The sequence below is a fragment of the Gymnogyps californianus genome, chromosome 1 (genome assembly GCF_018139145.2).
Source record: "Gymnogyps californianus isolate 813 chromosome 1, ASM1813914v2, whole genome shotgun sequence".
Taxonomy (NCBI): domain Eukaryota; kingdom Metazoa; phylum Chordata; class Aves; order Accipitriformes; family Cathartidae; genus Gymnogyps; species Gymnogyps californianus.
Window position 1 is genome coordinate 151,874,773 of NC_059471.1, and position 20,461 is coordinate 151,895,233.

Consider the following 20,461-nt stretch of genomic DNA (forward strand, 5'->3'; position numbering starts at 1 on the left):
TTTCACTGAAATGATTTCTACATGAATCTCCAGATATCATCGTGCTCAATTTGTTAGAAAATTGCCAGCATATCAGCAGGAATAAATCGGTGTCACCACTGAAGTCCAAAGTAATCTCTTGCAACAAGCCATCATGCTTAAGGTTGCAATGTTTTCCCCATTACCAGGGAACAGCCTCATCTTCTAAACTCAGTTAACTCACTGCCATCTCCTGCCAAAGACCTTGCTCCCACCAGTCTGCTGGAGCTTAGCCAGCTGACTACGCCTGTCGTGGGAAGAAACACTCCAGGCTCCAGCTTCACTAGAGGAGCGCTAGTCTCTTCCACTGACTCCGCTGGATCTGGAAAGGGATGTTTCCACATGCTGTCAGCACCAACCCTTTAACACCGTTGCTTCAGCTGGCCTTTGCTGAATGCCAGTGAGCTAGACAGAAAGCAAGCCCCCCGGGAACACCAAATGTCAGCACCACCCATTCCCAGTAAAGGAATGCCTGACACACACACAGTGCCAAGGGAAAGCTCTGTGATTCTGCCCTGAGACAGCTGTCTATCATAATAAACACCATCTCCTTCCCCTGCTCTGCTCTTCTTTCCAAATTAAATAGGAAGAGCATTATCTCATCCCCCCTCAAAAAGTCTTTAAGTCTTGTTCAAGTAGAAGCATAAGTTGCCTGGGCTGGTTCAAACACTAAGTCTAATTAACAGAACAGAGCTGAAATAAACAGAGGAGAAGTTGTTTATTTTCTAAATAAGTCTAAATTTATTCATTACCCTAGTAAAAAAAAGTTTGGATTACAAGTGTCTGAACAGTATAAAAGTACAAAACAGGTTCCATAGATTTCTAATACATTAATACAAAGTGCATGACTACATACAGTTCATTTTGCATTACTACCAGGAATGGAAGAGGTGGGAGGGAGTAGGGGAAGCACTTGGCGGTTGAAATCTAGCAATAAATAAATAAATACAGAAGAGATGATCCGTATCAGAGCACATCCTACCACCAATACTGCAGCCTTAGGTGTACAGAATTATTGATGCTGAAAACACAAATTCAAATGAAAGCAGGTGTCTGCAAAAACAGCTAGGACTCTTGCTCAAGCCCTTATTAGACATGACCAACCTAGTTAAGCCATTATACAAGCAAGTATCCATTGTATCTACGGTTGGACTCGATGATTTTAAAGGTCTTTTCCAACCTAAATGCTTCTATGATTCTATTTGGTTGCAGATGAAAGCAAGGTAGGCAGCTTTGTCCTCCCTTCAGAATCTCAGAGAGTTTAGGAACAGCAAAATAAGACCAATGAAAGCTCTAAGCTGTAAGGCTGTGATAAGTCAAAGCCCTGTTTCCCCGATGTTCTTTCTCTCCAGAGGCTGGCTTACCCAACGGAAGGAGAGCAAAAAAAAAAGAAAAAAGCTTTGAGGGTAGAGGCTCCTCTTAAAACCTGCATATCCTTCCCCACCTGTATTTTCATTTGCTAAGCATTCCCATTTCAGGAAGTGAGATTACACGGAAATCCAGTCCTAAGCCCTACCCACCACAGTATCATGCCAATGACTCTCACAAGAAGGAAAGCTTGTAGCAATCCATTGTAGAATATCCCAAAAGAGTAATAGTAAGAAAAATCTCCCCTCCCCCCGAAAACGGAAACAAACAAAAAAAGCAGAATTCCCAGCTTACACAAGTTAAACCTTCATAAAAGGAACATGAAGCAACTGGAAGCTAAAACTGCAGCACACTCTTCCAGGAAGCTACTTCCACCCTACAGGTGAAGTGAAGTTTGAAGGAGTGTCACAATGGTTTGCACCCAAGTTTGTCTGGGAATCCATGTAAAAAATACTATCTTTTGATCGCACATGCAAACAGAGCTGCCTCGATTCGGTACAGCACCATTCTTAACAGAACTTTTCGTATTCAGTATTCACAGAAGGATTGATCTGGTGGTTGTTTAAACAAACAAACAAAAAACCAAAACCCAAACGCAGAGAAGCACTGCAGGGGAAGGGTTCCGAAACAGCAATCAGGAATCCAGACCCCAGCCTGCAATCAGATTAAGTCCCTGGACCAGAGCCTGATTTGCTTAGTGAGGGGTTTGGTTCTATGTCAGGTCCAAAACCAGCAGGAAGTCTGGTCTGTGGTCACATTTCAGCTGCACTAGGCCAACAGACAGCAGTTACTCAGTTTTGGCCATCATCTACACCTAAGTTGGGCATCAAGACGTTTTCTTGGTCCATCTCTGATCACCAGTCAGTTACTACAAGAAGTCCAGGGTGTTTGCTGCTGGATTAAAACAAAGTAGCCTCCCATTTTGCTATGTTCAATTCTTAGGTAAATGTTCCTCCTTAGCTAAGGAGGAGAGCTCTCTCACCCCTTCTGAAGAGCACTTTATGTTGGGGCCTTCTCAGGTAACTACCACTTGTAGTAGAGATGTCTGCAGTTTACCAGTCTGTGTCACATAGGAGGGATGAAATATTTGTCTTTGTTACGTCAGTAGTATAGGGTGAGATCTCCACACCTTTAAAAAATATATATTTATATAACTAGAGAGGTGACTTATAACATTTCTATGTATTAGTTCATCTTATTGACTCATACATGTCTAAGAATGAAATATTTTCTTGGGGATTTAAGGGAGGTTACCAACCAACTTTAAAAAAAAATGCCTTACAACCACTGCTTCTTTCAATACAGAAACATGAACTACATATACTTTAATATACAAAACCCCATCCTCGTATTCACTTGTGAAGTGAGTGGGGTGTGGAGAGCCGGGGAAGATTAGACAACCTTGCAGCAGCATTCAGCTTTGCTAAGTGTTCCATAGCATCTTAAATATTTATGTACAGTCTTTCTGAAAGGATACAAACTGGCTTCAGAGTTTGTGGAATTGTAGCAGTAAAATCCAAAACAGTTCTAGGGAACAGTCTTTTGGCAGCATAGCAGGTGTCCAAAGTGAACAGTCACTTTTCTAGTATTTTTCCAGAGAATAAGAGGATCTGTATAACCTTCTGCAGCTATCCAAGGAAGTCACCACTCCTCTTGGGTGGAGATTGCTGGAGATTGTGGTCCTTCTTGTTCTGGCTTTTCAGTGGCAGACTTTTTATTGCTACAGCAAGGTTTGAAGAGATGAGTGTCTATGAGGACTTCCCCAAAACGCCCTTTGTAAATAATTCCACAGCAGACCTTTTGCCTGGAAGAAACGGCAGGGAGAGAGACAGGTAGTTTGTGTGTTTAGAACATACAGAATTTACAGAAATGCAAAAAATCAGTTTGACCCAAGACACTACTTTTCTGAGCCTCCAGCTCAGGGGATAGGAGGGAAAAGGCTGCTCAAAGAGAAAACAAGTCTGCGTCTAAATCCACAACACCACTGGGGGGGGGGGGGCGGGCAGGGAAGAGAGGATGTTAAAAAACACAAACCCATGTCTATAAAAACTAAGTCTCCCATTTTGCTTCCCAGAGAAGTTTCCAATACACAACTATCTGGGCTGAACTAACCTTGACTACAATGCACTTGCGAACACTATTTGATAGGAGGCAGCAGTCACAACAATTTCAGTAGAGCAATTAACTAAACAAGGAATTACTGTGTCACAACAGGCAATAAAAGATAACAAGCTCGTCAGCTCCCAGAAAATCTTGTGGTTTTCCTCCCACTCCACTTTTTTTTTTTTTTTTAAAATGACTACCATCACAGGTCATCCAAATCAAATGCTGTGTTTTGCTAGCAAGCCGAGAGCACTGTTGTACTTGGTAACACATCACGTCTACAGAGCACAGTTTTAAGACAAGATAATGACAGTCAGGAATATTATCTGTTACTCCCCAAAATGTAAAAATATTTTCCAGCAACTGTATTAGTATTTAGGGAACTGGAGGAAGATAGGGGAAAATGTCTTAAACATATGGCATTTCTTTCCAAAGACAGACAGATATCCTATAATACTCTGTGACTTAAATTATATCCTTAAAACAAATTAAGTGCAACAGCAGCAAGTTCCTGAAGAAGCAGAATCAAGCACTGTGTACGTGAAGTGAAATACTATCTGCACAGAGTGCACATTCTGTTGCTTTTTACCTTTTCCAATACGTGAGATCTAAAAAGGAGAAAACCGGTGTTCTGCTGGACCCAGCGCTCATCTCTGTGTCAGAGCCATCATCAGACTGGTTACTGTAACAGGGTGACTGAGCTGGGGAGGCACTCGAAGTGGTGCTGTGGGCATCGGAATCTGCAGGGGAAAGAATAAACGCAAGAATCAAGACACGCACCCAATGACTTATCCTCTTCCTGACTTGTAAAAGGTCGCATGCAGATTGGGAACAGAGACACAGACTTTTTTTAATTAACAAGAAAAACCTAACAATGGCAACCCATTTTTCACTTGCCCCTGCCGATTTCAATAGACTATCTGTCAGCATTTGGGAGACAGATGTCGGAACTGGAGGGGATCCTTGTACACGAGGGACTGGAAAGAGGTTCAGGATCAGGCTTCAGTTCCTGGCTCTCAAACATAGCCTGTGCAGGCCACACTTTGGACAAGATCCTAGCCCTGCTCTGCAATCACTGGAAGATCCTTGAAGACAATGGGAATCTGTGCTTCAGACCTAGTACTTTCTCTCTTACCGTAAATCTCCTTTCTTACCCATTCAGTTAGTCTTGCAAAGCTCTTCTCATTAGTGCAATGTGTTAGGCAGTATTGAGCTTTTGCTGGATCGAGACTATGAACTATGGACTCAGTCCAGATGCACACCTTAACAGAGGGTCTACTAGCCTACCTTTTAGTTATCATCTCTAGCACCTACAGTAACACAATTAGATTAACTATAGTACGTTGAATGAGGAGATACAAGCTCTTTGGGTCAGGGCCTTTACTGATTCTTTGGAGACCTTTTTCCTCAGGCCAGATAGGATAATTGAAAGAGAGAGAAGACCAAGTCAGCAACAGTTAAGAAGCCGGAGGGTTTGCTTTAGAGGAAAAACCTAAGTACCAACATCTATTTAGACCATAACTGGCAGATGGCTTTGTTGGAAAGCTATGAATCCACATCTATTTGAAGAGTCTAAGTGCTAGTGGAAAGAAATCACTGAGACCGGCAGAGGAAGGTGCAAGGAAACTATACAGAGGAAACATGGTAGGAATTTAGGGGGGGGGGAATCTAGGCTAAATAGAAAGCTTGGGTTGAAAACATGTATGGAAGAAAAAGACTGACAGCGGTATCAACAGAACAGTGCTTCTTGGGAAAAGAGCGCTGAAAACAGCCATAGCATATTACTGAGAGCAGGGGGAAACCTCTTCCAACTTCAGTTTCAATAAGGGTCTTGCCCAAGAAGTTCTTTCTAGAGACATGTCATTTAAGCGTGGGACATAAGCTACAATTGTCTACACGTTCAAGCCAGGCTCCCCACTTCCCCACCTCTGTCTCGCAGCCCACCTTGCACACAAGCTCTTCCTCCTCACTCCACCCCCTCCCCAAGCCCTCGGAGGATGAGAGGCTGTGAAAACAGGGAGCGCCCAAATATGTGAGTGTACAATTGAATCTAGATGGTGATTCAGCTTGGCGAGTTAACAGTAAGCTATGTTACGGGAGGCCAAAGTTTATTGCCAAAATCTCTTTGGATAGACTTACTGTGCCGCTTGAATTCCTTCTGCAGTTTGCTGATTTGATTGCTCTTTATTCTGCTTCCAGACAGAGTTTTCATTTTCTTTGGTTTCAATGTTGTTTTAAGACTGGGTCCAGCCCTGGCATCTACCACCTAGAACACAGAAAACGCATGCATAATACTTCTGCATCATGCCCAGATACTGCCCTAGTCAAGGTAGCTGTACTGACTTAGCTGAAGGTGTTCAAAACCAATTTAGTTAAACCAAGGCTGTTCTGTGCACCGACACTCTTATGTTTCATTTAAATCTGGTTTGTAAGAGGCTGAGTCTGTAGGAAAACGCAGCAAACTAGTTTAAAAAGCGCACTGAGTTCAACTTTTGCCTTCTTACTGTTTTTGACAAATTCAGTTTAGTAGACAACAGTTGTTTAAGCCAATACAGGTTCAGTTAAGAGTGTCTGCCAAGCATTTGCCCCGGAGTTTTTTAAAAAAATCACCAATTTAACTTCTGAATAAAGCTAGTGGTAGTAATAACCATAGTTCTGGCTCCCATTACCATCAAGGCTTCCTGAAAAAAGATTATAACATACACAAAGAATCCTGATCATCTTCCCAGCCCTAGGCCCAAACTGAATTAGATGTATCAAAACAGAATATGAGTGGGAATAGCTGCGAGATATTAGTCATTGTAATTACCTGACTAAACGACATTGATTTATGTGTTGCTTGAGCAAGTCACCTTGCTTGTTCAAATTATTAAAAACAAACAAAAACAAAAAAAGAAAACAAAAACAAAAAAAAGACCAATTTTGGATAGAAGCCAAATCTGAAATGTTTTGAGTGTCATAAGAGACTTTTGGACAAAGTTATGAGCTTGTGAAAACAAGGAATTACAAGGTAAGTTAGTCTGTGACTCCATCCTGGGCTTGCACAATCACCACTTGCACATAAGCCAAACGAAGACAGGTAAGAGCCATGTAACAGGAAATACTCCAGGAAGGATTTAGAGATGCTGAAGGTGGGAAGGGAGAGTGTGGGGGAAAGAGCAAACTCCAAATCCTTGCCAGCACCTCCCCTCTCTAGCAGGACAGACTAAGGCAGAGACGAGTTAGTTTCAGGGTGGAAGAGAAATAAATGACTAACGTGATTCCAGTTTTTTTTGGATCCTGCTGGCAATTTTTTCCATCTTTTCACCAAAAGGACACATGCATTGCAAATATCTCCTGAGCGGGCCTCATGGAGCCTGGTGAAAACAAAAGCAAAAATCACTTGACAACAGTTAATAAAAGCACCCCCCACTTGATAACAGCAAGAAGCATAAAAATTGATGGAAAAGAAGGGTTCTTAAGTTCTGTTTCTCAGGCATTACAATTCATCTGGGGTGCTCAAACATTGCCATTTAAAGACCAGGTCTCACTTTCAGAAAGCACTCTTCAATACAGAAATAAAAGGTGTTGTAATCTGCCTCCAGAGGGGCACTAGAAACAACAGTCCCATCACCTTCAGTTGGTTTTGTTTTTTCTAAAAAACCCAAAACAAACCAAACCACAACAACAACAAAAAATTCCCCAAACAAACAACAAAACAAAAAACCACAACACAGTTCCAGGGGGTTGGTTGGTTTGATTAGAGAAGGAGGGAGGAGGAATAATCGTATTCCTTGAATGTACATTTGGGAACAGACCTCAGAGATCCGACAAAAGCTTATTCAGCTCTTAACTTTCTCACAGAGCTTCAAGGATGAGTAAGAAATACCACCTAACACACTCCTGCATAAGCGTAGGATAAGGTTTCAGAAACAGCAGTCACTGGAATGACAGCAATACTCGCTCCCTTTAATGAGCTTTCTTCAGAAATCATCTCTACTGCTAATCCATGCTAAAAAAAATATAAAGGGGATACACTGTAGAATTTTTCAGCTATTTAAATGGGAAGACTTTGAAGCATTTATGGGTGAATGGGGCAGGCTCAGATAAGCCATTATTTGCTCAGTGTTAAGACTGCATTTTTACCTTGGCAAACATATTTCAGATAGCACAAGACCAAAGGCCCTGGTATAATGCAAGCTTCTTTACTGTAGTTAACAAAACAACAACAAAAAAGCAATGGGTCTTCACACAGCCTTTCCACTGCCAAGGACAGTAGCCAAGAAATATGATAAGGAAAAAATGTACAAAAATCCATGGTAAATACAAAGCACTATAAAGCTGTACATGAAGGAGTGTTTCTAGAAAAAGAGGGGGAGAGGGAAGTATTTCTTAAGATTGCAAAGATTTACACATATAAAGTTAAGCACTTGAGACAAGAGTAGCAATACTGATATGTATATATAGTTTTTAATACGATGCATGAAAGTTCCACTTGGACCTAGGATTTTGATGAGAGGTAATCCAACAACACTGGGGAGAAAAAGCAGAAAATATCTATCGACAACACAGACTTTTTCCAGGGGAAATAATTTCATGGAAAACTACAGCATAAACAGGAGAAATTCTTATTGCCTCAGAAGGAAGTTTCAAAATAAACAAAGTAAAAAATAATTACAAGCTATCACAGAAGAATTTGCTTTGCTGACAATTCAGGGACACAAATTTATACAGAATTTCAAAGTTCTTAGAAAGTATTTAAAAAAGTTAGAAGGTCACAGCAGCTGGTACAAGAAATCACTGGTATTTATAGTTTTGCTTACCAATGCTTTCAAGTAACATTACGTGCAACATTACCTAATTGGAAAGCTAATTACTTGATGCTCACTTTCCATCAGAATGGGTTTCCAATGAGAAGTTTCAGTAATATGTTGATATGCCCTATTTGAACAAAGGCACCAATACCTGAAACAGGGTACTCCACATAAACCCTGCTGGAACTGCTAAATATTTACTCATCAAGTTTTGTCTAACATTCTTGAATCTTCAGAGCCACAGAAAACCTCCATGGACCTGTGCTGTTTACCGTCTTGTGTGGGAATTTACACCTCTAAGGAACAAGTGCAAAACGCACAGTCTGAGAGGGGTCTAAATCTCTGCACATGCTGTCAGCCGGGAGAGGCACGAGCCTGACCCTTCACCGTCATGAACTACAGCAGCTCTCCATTGGCAGCAACAGCAGATCGACAACCAAATGGTACTGTACACAGCAGCAGAGGATCCAAACCCTCTTGGCCTGGCCAGGAAGGTTGTGAGGAAGCTGAAGCCAGCCTTTCCCCAACACCCACCTCTGCTAACCTAATCTTTCAGTCTTTCAGAGCAAGAGGGACAGCACGTCAGGTTCGTGGCTTGGAGATCAACACCATGACTGACCACAACGTTGACTAAAGAATCTTACCCAAAACAATTTTGGAAATCCTTTTCATAACGTTTGCTGTCAGTGAAACGAGAACTGGAGGACTTAGCTCTGCAAATACAGCAGCCCTCTATACTCCGATACATCTTCGGTTTGTGAAAGCCAAACATCTTTTCTTCTCAGCTGTAGCCTGTGAAAACAAACAGGAACTGGTGTTACTTATCACTGTTAGATACTGAAAGAAAAACCTGGGCAATTCACTGGGCAAACCAAAAGTAAATTGTAATTCAGGATGGGAAACTGCTAGATTAGGCCATGGCTTTGTCCTGCATTGCCTCAGAAGAGCAGATGCACCTAAAATGCACTTTCTTATTAAAAATAAAAATTATAATTAACAGCTGGAATATTAAGCAATACCCAGCAGGACTCATGACAAGCCCATTTACTGCACAATTCTACTCTAAGGGCACATCTGCAACAGCACAACCCAGAGGTGTGAATGCAGTTGACTTGGCTAGTGAAAGCCCTATGTATGTGGCAAAGCAGGCTGCAGGACAGGCCATGTGAACCTGCCCGAACCCCTGGATAAGTAGTTGGCAGCTGAACCCTGGCTCACTGGAACTACCTCATCATCATCATCACCAGCGTTTGTTGGAAACATCCCTGCCAAACTTTGTTGAAAGTGAGTAGGAGTCATTTTAAATGAGCTGCAGTGATACCTCTAGGCTGTAGGGCAGACATACCTGAAAAGCCACTCTAAAAACAGCAGGGTGGAGTCCCACTCAGCCCTCAATGGCCATGTCTGCACTGCAGTACCCAGGAGCACTTCTCAATTCTCAGGCCTGGGTGAGTATCCCAGCTCCGTGTCAGCACAGGCTCAGTTCTTGCCCTCCCACCTTCCCCGCCCTGCTTTCCATGGGAAGGAAACCTAGCTAGAAAAGGGCTGGGGAGCAGGACCCTGGGGCGCATTTCAGTATGCACCCACCACACATCCCAGCCACCGCCAATGATGCCGGAGCAAAAGGCACTCCATTTACAGGGAAGTTGTTTCTTCTTAACCACCAGCTCTGCAAACTCAGCGCCAGCTCAGAAAGCCAAAAGCCATGCTGCTCTTAGAGGTCTGCCTATCCCTTTCAGTACACCCGGGGTTGGGATTTGCTATCAGAGCAGGTAACGTACAGTGGAGGCGTTTTCCAGGCAGAAACTTTTAAAGTTAGTTACAAGTGGATTTACTGCAGTCACCACGACAAAGACCCCTTCAGCACATGATGTCCCCGCCACCGAATCAGTTCCTCCCCAGGCACCAGTTACTCCCCAGTGCAGATTCCTGTTAGGCACAGTCTGACATGGCACGAGAAGCTGTCAGAGCAAATAGAGCTTCCACAGCGCTTCAAAAAAACAAACCAACAACTGAGCAAAGCTGGTGCTTTCCTGGCGCTGGGCCTGGACACACAGCAAGTCCTCACAGGCCACACAGCATCTGTCTCATAACAACAGGCAGGGACCGTTCCAAGACGTTCTCTTTTAAAACAGACCATGGTGCGAGGTTTGCCTCAACCACCTGCTGCAGGGAGCGAGCGGCCACCTCTGCTGCTTATCACACGCTAACTGCTCAGAGAGGGGACAGGCCACCAGCTGCACGAAGCTCCATAAGAACAGGTTTCCCCTGCTGAGAACTTCTGCTTTTAAAAAATTAAAATTAGATGGAGCCACGCAAGTAACACAAGATTTCCCCCTCTTCCCTTAACAAAAGGCCAAGTCGCTATACTCCTGTAGAAGCTAACAGAGAACTACCTCTCCTCCCCACAAATACTACTGGAAGACCCAGTAGCTCAGGTAGGACTTTCGGGAAAGCAGCCATCTCCACCACTTGTGGGCCAGCCTGGTGAGAGGAAATTCCCAGTCACTTCTCAGTCCCAGGGACCGCCAAGTTCCAGCAACCCAACTTGGGTTACTGGTGAATGCATGTGGCACAGGGATCTGTCCCCAAATCTTCCACCTGCAGGAAGGTGAGGGATGTAATTCTAATATCCTCCAGAGGGACAGAGAAAATTAACCTGGAATCTTCAGTCTACAGCACCAAGACTTGCCACATCATTACAGCAATAAAATAATTTGAAAAGCAGGTTCAGGTGAGGTCAAAAATATGCTTCCACAAAACGACCATACCTAGCATCGTGCTTACCTTACTGACAGAAATTGCATGTGAGGGAAAAAGATCCTGCGCGTTTTTGCAGGACCACAGCAAAAGCTAGTGAACCACCCAGGCCTAGTCATGGTCCTCCACACAGAGGTAAAAATACATTCCCCACCCCAGAGGGGAAGATCAGAGCAAGGCAGCACTGCAAAATAAATACACAAGTTCTGCACAAGGTTCCCAGGCTCCTGAGAACAACAGAAAAGCAAAAATTTTATCTAATATTGTTGGTTAATACTCTTACACAAAATCCATTAAGGAAGCCATATCCAGCTGAAAGCGTACATGTTTACATTTCAGCATATTATAATACAAGACCACTTCATGCCCACTGAGGCTGTGTTTCTTTGCAATTACTACTGCACAAACATGTAGAAAGACACAAGTCAACTCTCCAAAAAGCTTGTCTTGAGCAAACCCCTTGCAGAGCCTGTTGATGGCAAGGGACTCGCGCAAGCTGAACGCTAAGGAGATCCTCCAGGCTTAGGAGAGAGATGGAGCGGATAGGTCTTCCCTTCCCTCCTGTCCCAACTCATGCTGTTTGCCACAGGCTTGAAGCGCTGTATTCCTTTCTTCTTCGTGCACATTTGCAGTACAAGGAGTTCACCTAGGGCTAGGTTCTCCCAAGGACGACTTGTGCAAATATCCAGCAGAGTCACCCCGAATGCTGCCAGGCTTCTTAGGAGATTCACTGCTCCCTCTATTAGCACAGCATTGGCCTGGAGGTCAGGAGCAGCTGTAGTAAGTGAAAGGTGGTATCCAACTAGTGACCTGCTGAATGGGCTTGCTGAGGGATGGTTAGACTCAGAACTACTCTCTGCTTCTGCTTGGATGTTTTCAGGGACATGTAGCAAATGAATGCACAGCCAAATCAGGTTAGTATCCCTGGACTGTCAAGACAAATAAACAACAGAGTGTCTAGGCAAACTCTTAAGATATGTCTTTTGTTTCTTAGCATCTGATGTGCTTCTTCAAGAGACAGTCTCTTGAGGACACCGTGTTCAACAAGCCTCTGGAGATCCAACAGCATGTTCACCTGGGAATTTTGAACTACCAAACAGCAATTTTAGATTTTGTTTGACTACCCCAATGTTAAGTCCGTGGTCTGGTGCTTTTCTTTAGAAAGTCAAAGACTAACCGCAGACACAAGGTTCATCAGTGCTGCAAAACTTAAGCAGCAAGAACACCTTGACTGTTACAGTGCAAGACACAGAACTGATATCAACAACGTGATTTACTTCCTAACCCGGTTTCTTCCAGAAATCCAGACGCTGATGAGATGATCTCTGTCACCAGCTGGTACTTATACCACAGTAGAACAAGACGCATGTTTTACAATTAATGTTCTGGCAAAGACTGGCATCAGACACATATATTCTGAAAATATTTTGTTTTGCATCGTTGCTGCCATTCTCACAGGAGCAGCCTTTCAACACCATCTTTCAATAGAAGGGAAACTAGTGCCATCTGTTTCCCACTTGATGAATGGTCAGCAACGGTATTACCATATATCATGCCTGAATGGGGAAGAGCTAGTAGCAAAACCACAAGTAAAACAGATTTCTCTGACAACTGCATCGAAGTGCAGTTATAAATGGAAGGCGTCAGTCCAGTTACACATTTAATCCTAAACAGTTGCCATTTGACCATTACACACTAAATATTCTGTCAGCTGGAGAGCTTAATAGCTAATGTGTACTTAGAAGTACATATGACTGTGCCCTTTAAAAGGTTTAACTTGAAAGCTTTGCAATTTAGATCTCAAATTAGAACCAGGGAGTTAGACTGCCGGCTACCATAACACCTGAATCTTAGCTGTGGAAGTTTAACCATGGGAAATTTGGGACAGATAAAAAGATGGCAAGTAAGAATGAAGTAACTTCCATAGAACTTAAAACGCATTACACAAAATAATTTTGCCATATTTAAGCATGTTAGTGTTATTTAAGCATGTTATTATTTGCCAAATTTAAGCATGTTATTAAAATATATAACGTCTTTTAAATCAGCAGTTGCACAGAAGTGAAAGGGACAGCTCACCAGCAAAGAATCAGAAATCCTACTGGAGTGTATTTGTCATTCTGCAGAAACGGAGATTTACCTGCACTAGTAGGGGAGCAGTACTCGCCCAAGTCAGGGGCAAAGTGGTCCTCCTCCTCCCCGGTCTCCCTGCAAAAGAAGAAGTTGCTATTCCCCCAAGTTCTGCTTTAAGTAACTGCTTTAGCAACTTGAATGGACTCGGACTGCAGGAAAAAGTTCTCTCCATCCCTCTGCCCTCTCACTTTTGGAAAAGAAGCATCAAAAAAATAGAGATTTGTCTTGCAAAAAAACTTGGAGTCAAGCAGAGAACAGTCAAGTAGGTGGGGAATAAAAAAAACACAACACACCCTGCTTATTACATTTGTGAAAGGCTGGTACAAAGCAGCATACATCATACGTGTGTGAAAATGGTTTCGTGCTTTCGTTACCTGTCAGGACTAGAATTTGGTGCTTAGTTTTCTTTGCAAAATTTAATTTGATGATCTAAATTAAAAGGAGGTATTGCTTCAGATGCTCATTAAGTTTTCAAGTTAGGGAAGAACTTCTGAACTCTTTTGGATTTTAAAGTAAGAAAAGCTGAGCCACTTCATTTGCTTTTCCAGATTCCTTCTGCATTCTTTCTGATCACCCAAGAAGAATGAAAACCCTTTATAATAGAAAGGAAAGAATTCCTAGAAGGCAAGCATGTCTCCCTTTGTAACACAATTATCAGGCCAGTCGGAAGAACATGCTCACCTGCTTCTTGCAAAGCTGAAAGAGAAACATTCCCTGGGGTTATGGGAGAGCAGAGGGATGCCAGTCCAACTACTCAATACCTTCCTCTCTTCCCATCTCCTCATTCTGACCAGGATCATTCATCCTTTGTGCAACCCAAAACTGCCAGCACATTGTCAGACAGGAGAACCCCTGCAAATAATTCGATTTCCCCTTCTGTGTACAAAACAGCCTTGGCACAACCTCCCTGAAGTTGGGCTACAGAAAAATATGATCTAGCTTGCATGTGTTGATGCAGCCAATTCCTGTCAGTAAAATCTCACAATGCTCATCTCTACAGCATTTCATTGGAACTAAGAAATATAGCCAAAACGGTACATTTTTTTTTCTTTTAAAGGAAAAGAAACAGATGCCTTAATATAGAAAGAATATACGTGCTCTGGCTTTTACATCTGCAAGCGCATACACCCAAGCACATGCACACACACGAAAAATGCTTCCAGAGCTGTCTATGGCGCCAGAAGCAGAGTTGCTTGTCTCGCTAATAAATTCTTGGGCCTGTCCCTCTGCTGAAATAAACTGCAATACCTCTACTGAAAATCAACTGTAGGACAGAGAATTGTACATCAACAGAGGAGCTGATCTATATCAGAGACTCAACGTAAACATACCTCCCCCCAAGTTTACATGCTGCAAAAAGAAACTTTGGAATAGAAGTTAAAATTGGACCCCAGAAAACCATATTTTAACATGCCGAAAGCCAGAATGCTCCAAGGAAGTAGAAGACCAAGCTAATTGGACTCATCTGAAGATGCAACTTCAGTATTTGCAAAAACATTTTTTACACTATCATCTGTCCTTATAGCTCAGAACAGAGTGACTAATTTCCAACAACCACAACCTTTGAATTGTGCATGCTGCACACTCTTCTGGTCTCCCATATCCTCAGATTTTCCTTCCACTTCCCTTCCTCTCTCCACCCAAAACAACTTTACTTGGAAGAAAGCTGTATTTGGCCGCTACAGCCCCAGCACATCTGAATGAAACAGCATTCTGTGGAGTTTTCACTTGATGAGCCGAGCAAAACCAGTAAAAGGTCAAAACTACATCTTCAGGAATCTTTCCTCTGCCAAAATAACTAACTCACTCTTCTGCTGGTAGTCATCCGCAACTACCGTTGTGTGCTCAGTGCTGCAGTGAAATCTTAGCACACCAGATGCAACTGGCAGCAACTACCAAGCACGTATCAAAAAAATCAAACTGGACATTTCTTTCCCATGTTTGAGCCTCCACAGCATCCTGGCTGGGTCATAAGCTGTTCTGAGCAAAGTTTTCAGAAGCAGTCAAGTCACAAAGGAGCCTACTTACCTGCCGATCTTCAGTGGGAAATAAGTACCTAAGCCATTTAGACAAGAGAAGTGAAAGGCTAAGCCACTTGGGTGTTCCTCTAAACCGCCATGCGGTTCGTGCTCCAGAAGGGATAGGCCAAAGCATGAAAACAGTAATCAGCAAGATTTGCATAGGGGTAAAAAAAAAAAAAAAAAAAAAATTCGCAAACCTGTCCCACCTGCAGACATTCCATCTTGAAAGAGAACCTCCCCCCCAACTCCTATTGCATAACTAACACCACACTCAGCCTGATCAGCAGCCCTACAAGGAAAACCTGGATGTTCTCAAGCAAGCGCTGGAGTTCAGTCTGTGATGCTTATCTGAGTACAGTCACTGCAGTTGTTATGATGCTGTTTGCAACCACCTGCTACTGAAAAAGCATCACAGACACTTGAGATCATGAGACACCAAACAGTTTTGGTTTGGTTTGTTGTTTGTTTGTTTGTTTTTTTTTAAACAGGGTAACATACCTGATGGGGACCTGAACAGAAGTAGTAGTAATTATTTTGCAGAACAGCTGAAGTGACTTCATTAAAAAAGATACATTTCCATGTCCTTAAGTAATATTACTGGTCATTTCACTTGGACTTTGGACTGAGCACGTTCTACAGAAATGCAAAGGCTTGAGTCATGGAGTCCCGCCCATGCGTTCTGCTTAACCACTCAGTTTTCAAGCCCCAGCTCACTAGCTGCTTCTTTCTGTTAAAAAGCAAGTGCTACAAGGGGTGCAAGTCTGAAGAAGCTGGTTGTTGAGTAGGACTATGTGTTGTTCATCTCATTATGAAAGAGGTACAAAGCATCAGGTGTTAAGAATCAATGCAAAGCAGAGGGTTTGGTGACACAGAAAGAGCTGTTCAGCATGAGTAAGACAACAAACCATCACAGTTTTAATGTTATTTTTAACCTGTGTGAACTTATCAGCTCTTTTAACATCATCTTCTACTAAGAAGTCAGTGATGTTTTCTTTTTAAAGGAAAGACTGCAAACGTAGGCAATGAGCTCCTCTTTGAGGATCTCTGGGCTGGGAGACAAGCAAGGAGGAATTTTTCCCAGAGGCTCTGGCACTCAATCCCACCTACTTTCAGTGGGAGCTGGATGCTGCATGCCTGTGGGTGTGTTTGAAAATCCCACGACCTGTTACTTGCTGATTCTCTACTACGGGCCACAGATCCCAAGAAACCTGGAATTTACCAGTTCAGTGTCCACTGGTGTCAGCAGAAAGGCCTCCAGTTCACTGTCTGCCCCTGCGCTGCAGTTTGTGCAATCTTTTTATTTAAAGAGGCTGTAAGCTACACAGTGAATCTGGCCATGTGCAGACTGGGGAGAAGGGGGTTTCCACAGCACACGCCCGGCACGTGGCTGACAGTCTCACCTTTGGAAGCAAGCACGCAGTAGTAAAGGGGTTTGCTGAGGAACTGTCACCCTCCTGGCTTGCCTTGTAAAAAGGGTTAAACAGATGCCTCTGTGGCTGTCAACCCACCACCTTGCACAAGTGCCGAATTAAAATTCAAAATGAAAAAAAGAGCATTACAGTTAGGTTGTGCTCAAGTACATTACTCAGCCTCCACCACAGATGTGATGCTGTTGAACTTCTGGGCTCAATTCAGGACACTGGGCCTTCTCCTCTCCTCTCCCCACCCATGAGGGGACAGTGGCAGGGGCCCTGCCTTCAGCCCAGCCAAGAGACACGTGCTTCAGGCACGCAGCAGCAGGTTGAGGGGCAGCATCCTGCACCAGCTGCCTACAGAGCTACAGTGCCGGGGCACAGCTCTGAACTTTTTTGCGATTATAATGATTATTGAATAATTTGGGTCCAAAAGACTGCCCGCCAGCAGACTGACAGGGACGAGGCTCTTTGTAGGATGAGCCGGGGCTGTTCCCGCCAGGAGAGAGCCGCCGGCAGAGCTGGGGGAGCCCCGGGGCAGACAGGATTCAGCCCTGCTCGCTGCGCTAAGGCACAGCCGAGTAAACAACAGGTTTGGCAGGTCCCTTTAAATCCCTTTAGCTACACGCATCCGGAGATGGGTGTAGGAGAGGAGACTGCAACTTTTATCTCATGAAAGAGAGACCGCGACTGGGAGCGTTTCCCTGGCGCAAACCTGCAAGTTAAAAAAAAAAAAAAAAAAAATATATATATAGTGATGAAAGATGCCCGAAAAAGTAGAGCCTGGTCGCGCCGCTCCCGCAGCCCCCGGGACAGGCGCAGCGCGGGAGGCGGCGGCCGCGGCCGCTTTCCGCCGAGCACCGCGTGGCGCGGGGGAAGCGCCGGCCCCGGGCACGGCGGGGCGCCCCGCTCCCGCCCGTTACCGCCGGCGGGGCGGCGGGCTCGCTCGGCGGCTGGGGGCCGCGGCGGGCGGAGGCGCGGCAGCGCTGGGAACAAAGACCCCCCCCGGGGCGGACGACCTACTTTCGCGGGCGGCCCCGCCGGTCAGGTGGAGCCGCGGGAGCACACACGCGGGGGGCCCCGGCCCCCCCCTACCCGGGGCTGCCAAGCGTTCAACTTGCCGAAAGACGAATAAAATTAAAAATAAATTAAAAAACACAGGAAGGGGAAGGCGGCGCGCCGAGGAGGAAAGCCCCGAGCGCGGAGGTGGGCGCTGCGAGGCGGCCCCCGCGCTGCAAACACCGCCCCACCACGCGGTCTCGGTGCAGCCGCCCCATCCGGCGCGGGGGGGGGGGCGGCGGGAAGCGGGGGTCGAGCCGCAGCAGTCCCGCTGGGCACCCCGACCCCAGCCCCGGCAGGGTGACGGCCACCTCCCGCCGCCCCCCCCCCCCCCCGGTCCGGTCCCGTCCCCCCCCGCCCCGCGCTGGTTCCTCATGGCTCGGCCCTGACGTAATTCAAACATGGCAACAGTTGCACTTCAAAGGGCCGTCGCAGACCTCCCAGCACCGCGGGCACGCCGCGGCGGGGGCAAGACGGACCCCCCGGACCCCCGAGCCTGCGCCAGCCCCGGGGCGGCCAGCGGCTCTCGCCTGCCCGCCCGCGCATACTAACGCCATGCGCGCAGCGCGGTACCTAAAGGGGGGGGGGGGCACGTGTGCATCCAAAGTTTCACCACCCCTCCAAAGTCCTCCAAAACCGGCAGCCAGCCGCTAAAAAACACCATCTCCCCCGAGACAAGTTTCACCCCACCGACACCCCCCCCCGGGGCTGAGCAGCCTCCCCCCCCCCCCGCGCGAACGAGCGCTTTCCCCCGGCGCGCCGGGGAGCCGCTGCGCCCGCAGCACATGCGAGCCCTTTGTTTTCCCTGCAGCCGGGCGCTGCCTACGTGCCGCGCCGGGGGCACGCCGGCCGCTCCGCGCAAACCCCGCCGCGCAAACCCCGCGGAAGCGGGGAGTTACAACTTGTTGGCGCCGGGCGCGGGCACACGCTGACGGGGACGGGAGCGACTTTCACTCGCGCTGTGCTGCGAGAGCGGCAGGACGCCATCGTCGCCCGCCGCACCGTCCCCACGCCGGCAAAGCCGTGCACCGGGCCGGTGGCGGGGCGCCCGCCGAGGCGGGGAAGGCCCCACGCCGCGACCCGTGCGACCGGCAGCACGTGTCACGCCAGCCCACAGCCGCACGTTTCCCCCGTCTCGGCGCGTGCACAGACCCCGACCCCTCCGCAAATACTAGTGATAACTAAAACCAAAACCAACTGCCTCCCCTCCTCCCGTGAAACACGGGGAGGGGTGGGGGGAGAGGGAGGGATCGCGGGCACCACCGTGCCCCACTCCCCTCCGCCACCAACTTGTGCGCGCCGACGCTACAGGTGTGCGGTGCGGGACGCGCTGGGGGCCGCACCTGCGCCACCCGCTCTGCACCGAAGAGGCACGGCCGGCGGGGCCGCGCCGCCCTTCCCGGCGGTACCTCGCTGCCCGCGTGGCGAGGCTGGGCAGCCGCGGCCCGGGAAGGGCGCCGTGCAGCCCGTCATCGCCAGGCAGCCCGGTTTCCCCTAAGCCGCTCCGCAGCTAGGGACCGCTTTCGGAGTTAAATCGTCGGGAACCCGGCTGCGCTTCCTCCTTAAGACTTAGGGCTTTAATCGCACTTGGGTGGGGGGCGGGACGGGGGGTTGAAAGTCAGCGTTCTCGGGATGGGTCTGCAACAATGCGGGAAGCGCTTCTCCCCGCCAGCACCTCCTTTAAACTCCACTAATTGAAGAAAAGGGGGAAAACGCCGCGCACATGAACCGTGCGTGTCAAACTGTTTCAGGCGGCAAAGTCTTTTCGCCGCGGCAGAACTGAAGACAGGCTCCGGGATTAACTTGCGTTTAACAGAAGCCACCGGCTGCTGCTGCTGCAAAAAAAAACCCCAACAACACAAAACAAACAAACAAACAAACAAAAACCCGGTTTAAACCTCCCGTTCCCTCTCGGCTGTACTTTTCTTTCCTCCTCCCTAAGCAGAAAGAAAAAGAAATCACTCACCGCTCTACTGCGCCCACCAACAACCGTGCGGTGCGGTGCGCGGCGAAGCCCCGCCGCTGCGCGCCCTCCCAGTCTCTCCGCGCTCTGCCTGCCAACCCGCGCGGGCGCGCGAGCCCGTCCCCCCTCCCCCGCCTCGTCCGTCCTCCGTCCTCCCCCCTCCCCTCCCTCCTCCCCTCCCCTCGGCGCCTGCCGCTCTGCGCATGCGCCGTTCCCACGGCTCCATTCTCCTCAATCAAGCCCTCTCGCTTTGCGCGCCCCATTGTCCTTTTAAGGGAGAAAGGCCGCGCGGGAAGCCTGGGAGGAGGGAGGCGTTGCCCATTGTGACGACGCAGATGACTTCACGCACGCGGCCCGCTCCCCCGCCCCGCCCCCGGCCGGCTGGTGGGCGGGCCTCGGCCCCAACACCGGCCCCCGCGGGCCCGTCCCGGGCACCTGCCTGCCCGGGGGCGCCGCGCAGCGCGGGGGCGGGGTCATCGCGCTCGCCTCCCGCGTCCCCATGGCGTCAAAGCGCTCAGCGGCGCGCGAAACGGAACAAAACCGACACCAGCGCTGTGACGACGACGCTCCTCTGAGCGTGCCGCAACGCGTCCCCGCCGTTCATGAACGGCGCCGCCGCGGTTCGTCACCCAACAGCGGCAACCGGCGCCTCTCCGTGCCCAGCGCGGCTGGCTTTGCACCGCAGGCACCGGCGCGACACCTCGGTGCACTCGCGGGTGGAGGGTCACGGCCTCCGCGAGTTAGAGGGCAAGTTTTTTTGCGGGTCTTGGAGGTTTTTTCCCGTGTAGGGTTCATTTTAACGTGCTTGAAAAGTCATCAGTGGCTCTCATA

At 47.4% G+C, this 20,461-nt stretch overlaps 1 protein-coding gene across 1 annotated transcript; it reads right to left on the reverse strand.

Moving 5' to 3' along the window:
- Nucleotides 1–737: 737 nt before the first annotated feature.
- On the reverse strand, nucleotides 738–19,666 carry SINHCAF (SIN3-HDAC complex associated factor). Its single transcript, XM_050900834.1, has 6 exons — nucleotides 19,634–19,666; nucleotides 8,927–9,074; nucleotides 6,746–6,845; nucleotides 5,629–5,755; nucleotides 4,079–4,229; nucleotides 738–3,190 (listed from the first exon to the last, which is right to left on the reverse strand). Exons 2-6 carry the CDS (start codon nucleotides 9,052–9,054, stop codon nucleotides 3,028–3,030), a joined length of 669 nt encoding a protein of 222 aa, XP_050756791.1. The 5' UTR covers nucleotides 9,055–9,074; nucleotides 19,634–19,666; the 3' UTR covers nucleotides 738–3,027.
- Between the last annotated feature and the right edge of the window lie 795 nt (nucleotides 19,667–20,461).

Bases quoted from the DNA above. Each gene is read 5' to 3' on its own strand.
- SINHCAF (XM_050900834.1), bottom strand. From the start codon at position 9,054: ATGTTTGGCTTTCACAAACCGAAGATGTATCGGAGTATAGAGGGCTGC. The intron at 6,846-8,926 runs GTAAGATTCTTT...TGTTTTCACCAG, and splicing joins GATTTCCAAAATTGTTTTGG to GCTCCATGAGGCCCGCTCAG. The intron at 3,191-4,078 runs GTAAAAAGCAAC...CGTTTCTTCCAG, and splicing joins GATCTCACGTATTGGAAAAG to GCAAAAGGTCTGCTGTGGAA.